This window comes from Antennarius striatus, chromosome 13 (genome assembly GCF_040054535.1).
Source record: "Antennarius striatus isolate MH-2024 chromosome 13, ASM4005453v1, whole genome shotgun sequence".
NCBI classification, from domain to species: domain Eukaryota; kingdom Metazoa; phylum Chordata; class Actinopteri; order Lophiiformes; family Antennariidae; genus Antennarius; species Antennarius striatus.
In genome coordinates this window covers 14,946,468-14,952,500 of record NC_090788.1, presented here as the reverse complement: position 1 = coordinate 14,952,500, position 6,033 = coordinate 14,946,468, and the positions used below count along the sequence as shown (strand labels likewise).

Sequence of the window (6,033 nt, the reverse complement as noted above, 5' to 3'; positions counted from 1 at the left end):
GACTTATACGCGTTTAAATAAGCTAAAACGGACAGTTATATAAGTAATATCTGCTGTTGATGAAGACCCACTTTGCCACACATGCCGGCAGTGATTGTTGTGTGTAATTTAAATGTAAATCGAGGTGACACCTCCACAGCTAATCGCTAGCTCAAGCTATCACGGCCGGCTGACGTGCTAGCTAGCACACACATTTTCTTAGCACACAGCACTCCAGAGGCTAGACAAATGTGAAATCAGCACTGTGTTGACCAAACTTTTGTACTCTTTATCTAAGAAGCACAAAAGTTTTCGTAAGCGCCAAGTTAAGCTAAGTGCTATCGTAGCTTACAATGCTGCATTGAATGCGACTGTTCGTAAGGGAAGCTGCAGAAAGTAACGTTTAGACGTCGCGTTGTGTCAGTGTGTGCTGCTGCAGGGGTTCTTTATATGTCGGCCATGTGTCAGGTTTACAGTGAAATGTGTTCAATCTGACCCGAAAGCGTTCGCCCTCCTGTCCGGGTGATGGTCACAGATGGGAAACCGGGGCTGGTTGAATGCAAGAAGGCAAAAAAAATCATGTTTTGTCATTCGTTTTTTGTTGTTGTGATTAGCAAAATAGTGATGTGAGCATTCTTATTGGGGTAGAAGTCACATGAGTTCATTCATCTTCATTCTTCAGATGCACAGCTGATTTAGAACCACATGACAATTGCACAAATCGAATTGAAAAACGTCAGAAAATGAAGTGATTTACATTTATACGAGCAAAGAAAAATCTGATTTGAGCAGCTTGTTAATGCGAATTAAAAAGGAGCAAGAAAGAATCAACTGGTCTCGCTTTAGATTGGTTGAAAACATGTAACCTCTCGACCAAAAGGCTCCTTCAGTTCTGAGCAACTAAAGTTAATTCTACTTTATTCTCTTTGATGTACCTCAACCTGGATGACTGAGAACCTACACACACTTGTTACTGTGAATGTGGATTGTAAGTGGATAGATATATACTTTATTCATCCCGGAGGGGTGGTATCGTCTTTGAAGTACTATGTAAGGAGGGGTTCTCTTGCTTACATTGATGGAAATTATTTTTAAGTGTGCGTCTATTCACATATACACTGCAGGTATCAGGTGAAATTCCCTTTAGTCTTTCAAAATAAACATACATTTTGCAACAAAAAATATGACAATTTTTTGTGTGACTGATATTTGATCTGCACTTGATTGACTTCAGATGATGAAGACTTTGAGTGGGAGCCTCCAACAGAGGCAGAGATGAAGGTGATCCAAGCCCACAGAGAGCGACAAGACAAAATTAGCAAGCTAATGGGAGACTACTTGCTCAAAGGATACAAGATGCTGGGAGAGTGCTGTGATGTGTGTGGGGTAGGTACAATGCTTTTTGCCGTTTTTTTGTGTGAGTGAAGGTCATGGTGCTCTTGACAATGTAGAGGAATGCTAACAAGTTTGCTCTGTGTGTCCAGACAATTCTTCTCCAGAACAAACAGAAGAAAAACTACTGTGTCTCCTGTCAGGAGTTGGACTCTGATCTTGACAAGGACAACCCTGGTACACACAGCTGACACCACATGTGTACTGAATACACCATTACTGTCTTATCTGATGTTTATTATTTTCCATCTTCATGAGTTTCACTCTTATCTCTCACTCTCCTTTATCACTATTTTTACCTTGGTAAACTTTTTCATTCCTATTCCTCATTTCCCCTTCTCTTCCACCCGTCTCAGCCCTGAATGCACAGGCAGCTTTGTCCCAGGTCAGAGAGAGACAGCTGGCATCCCAGTTCGCTGCTCCGTCCCAAGCCCCTGAACTTAATGGAGTCCCCGGCAGCAGTCAGACGAGTGTGTCGGTCCCCAGACCGGAGCACTGCGAGGGGGCTGCAGCCGGAGGAAGAGCGGCTGTTCCTCCACCTGTAGCTCCCTCTCCTTTAACTCCTGCCGTCACCACCACCACCACACCTCCAGCACCTGCTCGCCCTCCTGTTAATCCGCCGAGTGCCGCCCTCCAAAACGTGCTGCTGGAAGCGGAGGACGCTGTTCTAACCAAACTCCGCTGGGCCACCACCCAGCTACAGAGCTCAGCCTCCCTGGAGACGAGTATCCAGCTCTGCAGCCTCATTACCAGCTGTGCCAGCTCGATACGTAGCCTCAAAGAGCTCAGCCAGTAAACGTCGTGCAAAATGTTAAAACCACGGATTAACAGGAAGACTGTTACTATTTGCCTCTGTTCATGAATACTGACTCTGAGACACTGCAAACCAGTGAACCAGAGATGGAATACTTCGTAGATCTGGTTTCAAACAGAAAAACTAAAAATTGGATTAAATTGTCGGGTTTTTGCTGCATATTTGACATTCGACATTTGGCATACATCTGGAAGTATTGTTTTTCCTTAATAGCTAAGTACAAATATTTGAACAGTTCACTGTCAATTTAAAAATGACAGTTACTGAGCATTTATCACATTTATTAATTTTAAAACTTTAGGTCAGTAAGAACAGATTGAAATACACCATATTCTGCACTAGACAACATATATGTTTCCATAGTTGATTTCCTTCAGCTTGCCCAAATTACAGCTATTAAGATGACATCTGTTAGTAATTGCTCTTTACTATCCAACAGATGTGTTGGTTTGAAAATCACTCAACCCAGTGCATAAACACATGCATTTTACAAGTGTGTGACTGCAAAATGTGCAGGGTGTGAATTATATCAGTCACACTACTAACTTGTAAATCATAAATTGAAAAATCTGTTGGTATGTTCAGACCCTCCGTGGTGCATTTTTCTGTTTATTGTTCAGTCCGATGCTGAGAACTGGTTTGATGTCCGACCTTTCAATGCAAAGACAGCAGCATCATTGTTTCCTGGGAGTTCTGTGGTTTATATTGTAAATATATTTGATACATGATGCTGATAATGGTAGTGTGATTCTGCAAGGTACCTGAGACAAGGCGACATTCAGGACTCAGACCCATAACCCTTGCGTTTAGAACACCTAGACTAAATTGTGCTGCGTATGAACAGAAAGCATGTCGTGCTCGAATAGGTCCAGCTTCGATGTTTTAGGCATCAGTTAATTATGCGCCCGAGGATAAAGGGGCTCTGCAGTTTGTGTCTTTCCACAGGAAGCCGCCAAATGTAAAAAGCAATTGTGCAAATAAGTTTTTGTTTTTGGAAAACGCTGTATTTAAACAAATACCACTTTAAGTACCAATAAACATGGAATTTGCATTTCAGTTTAAATTGTATCTCGTGAAGTGCTTTTAAGACACATGTTGATGCTTAAACATACTTAAAAACATATTTTGATTGTGCTGTGTCTGAATGTAGCCCTGCACTAATGTCAGGCAGGCTTTGTTTTATGAATTATTTCAATTAGACTACCACTACTACACAAACATTTTTGTGCAACTATAGCAGAAATTAATTCCTTTCCACAGCTATTATAGAACTATTTCTAATTCCACTGAAATGTTGTATTAAAAACTCACTTGCATGTATTTATTTGCCTCCTGTGCCTTTAGAATGTCTGGTTGGTCAGGAGTACTCTAGAGAAGATGGATTTGAAGGCTCTGGATCTAGTACAGTATATGCAATTTGCAGAGCGTTTTGATTTTAGCAACATTTAGATGCTAAAGGTGTTGTCTCTGAGAAGGTGTGTTGTAACATCTTATGTGTGGAGGTACTTAAATTTGATGTACCGTGAGGAGCATAAGTATTTACACTCCATGTGATTTTGCAAGTTCTCCCACTTAAAAAATAGGGAAAGGTCTGAAATGTTCAACGTAGATGCATTTCCACTGTTTGAGACATAATCTAAAAAAACAAAACAGAAAATACAGAAATCACATGGTATGGACTGACTCTCAAAGAGTTGTCAGTCCACCTTAAAAAGAGGTCTGCCTTTACCCCACGACTAATCACCCACCCACCACCCCTTTGTGCGTTCATGCACCAACAGATATTGTGTGTAAGAAAGAATAGTTTCTAGAATAGGTATGTGTGTGAAATTAATTATTTTAAAAAAGTGGCAAATATGGTGACCTGTCTGATTTAGTCTCCCTTTGCCCACAAACACAGCACACTGTATGCCTCATAAGGTTGTGCCTCCTGCTGCAGGACACCTGTCAATGAACTCCCTCACAATAACGACAGGAAACAAAACAAAGCCAGGATGTCTGACATCAGCCAATCACTGCTTCAAATCCAGGCCGCAACTTCTAGGCAGTGGAAGTGGGGACATAGCAGAGCCGGGGTGTAGACGGCCTCAACTCCACTGCAGAAAGAGAAGGTAAGGCGCTCTGCAGATATCCTCCCAGAGCCTGATGTCAAAAGGTTTGCTCGAAATGAACTGTTCTGTAAAAAGAAAATATCTGCAGTGCAACGTTCTGCTTTGCACAATTATCTGTTTGAGAAATAATTTTGATTACTCAATCCTGATTTTTAAAAGTAATTTTTGATAACATTTTTACTGGCTGAAATAGATTTATTTTGTTGGTGTCTGACAGAGCCTGCTGGTTCCTCCAGGAGGCCATCCAGAACTTCAAGAACTCCTCTTCTTCCTCCAAGACAAGACAGGTGTTCTGCTCTGACCCAGCAGCAACTCCAGGAATGACTGGTTCTAGGAGCCCTTTCATATTTCCTGACAGAAGCTTCATTCCTCTGCTTTATAATCTGTGCGTGTTTTGTCCAGATATAACCTTCAAGGTCTCCTCCACATTGTTTACACTTTTGTCAACCATTAAAAACTATATCTGTTTCACACACACACACACACACAGACATACACACACATAACTCCAGTTTACAGGAGTGTAAATGACTCACTTTTGAACAAACGTGTAGTTTTTAATCTACATTTTGACATAGGAATTGTGTTTATCACACCCATACACTGTATTACTGCATTTCAATCAAAGGTTCTGCTGCATATGATGTCCAACAGGGGACTCTCTCCCCTCAGTCAAGAGCTCCTCTCTCCTGCAGCGTTCCTCCTCTCAGGTCATTCAGAGGAGCAGGCTGGGAAGAACCATTTGCTGTGCGTTAAGCAGAAATACAAGGGGAGACTATAGTTTATATATAACCACCATACATGTTGAGGTTCTTGACACAATTTGTCTCTTAGATCTCTTTTTCTACCATTCTTCTGTTTGCTCTAATCTTTCCTTCCCTTCTCTCTACTTCTTGCTGTTTCTTGACTGTTTGTGTTACTGTTGTACCACACATTCATTGTGATTACTGTCAAGCACTACAGTGAGGTATTATTACAATAAAAAGAAATCTAACTGGAGGTTTCTGTATTTTATTTTATTTTAATTTTTTTATTTTATAAACTGTTTTAATTCCTGAAGGGAGTTAGAGCAGTGGATGTCAGTCCTTTATCTGAAGATTGGGAAACAATACATTCAACACCAACAATTATGTTACAGAACCAACGCAAGGATTAAAAACAATAGTAGCACTCATTGTCTGATTCTATCTATCTATCTATCTATAGAGTATATATATATATATATATATATATATATATATATATATATATATATATATATATATATATATATATATATATATATATATATATATATATATATATATTCATTCATTAATTGTTTTATTTGGGGAAGTTAAAGAATATAACTTCTTTATTATAAAAAAAACAAAACAAATCAACACTGTGTGATATTTAGTCTTCAGCGGTAAAATATGATGGGACATATTATAAAGAGGTCCAAAGAAGCACATTTAATACAGAAAGTTATGAAAGCTGTATAGACTGCTAGCAATACTGGATACGCGTAGAGGGCCTAATATTAGACTGTATCTGAGTCACAAGAGAGTTGTTCCCCCTGCTGCTGCCCTGCACTCCTCCATGCCAGCTGCCTCTGTCCATCCATCCATCCCTTTTCCCCCCCTACCTAAAAATACACTCCTGCACTAACTCAGGAAAACCCCTGCTTTGACCAGCCTGATGTCTCAGGCACCAGTTGGCCCTCTGCACGGAAACGGCTCCTCTAAAGTTGAAACA

At 40.3% G+C, this 6,033-nt stretch overlaps 1 protein-coding gene across 1 annotated transcript in view; it reads left to right on the top strand.

Annotated features, from left to right (window-relative positions):
* znrd2 (zinc ribbon domain containing 2) overlaps positions 1–3,492 on the top strand; it is a 3,636-nt gene extending 144 nt beyond the window's left edge. Inside the window, exons 2-4 of the mRNA XM_068331429.1 lie at positions 1,214–1,365; positions 1,464–1,548; positions 1,728–3,492. Of these exons, the coding sequence (XP_068187530.1) occupies positions 1,214–1,365; positions 1,464–1,548; positions 1,728–2,167 (677 nt within the window). The 3' untranslated portion in view covers positions 2,168–3,492. The remainder of the gene's footprint in view (positions 1–1,213; positions 1,366–1,463; positions 1,549–1,727) is intronic.
* The last annotated feature ends 2,541 nt before the right edge of the window (positions 3,493–6,033 follow it).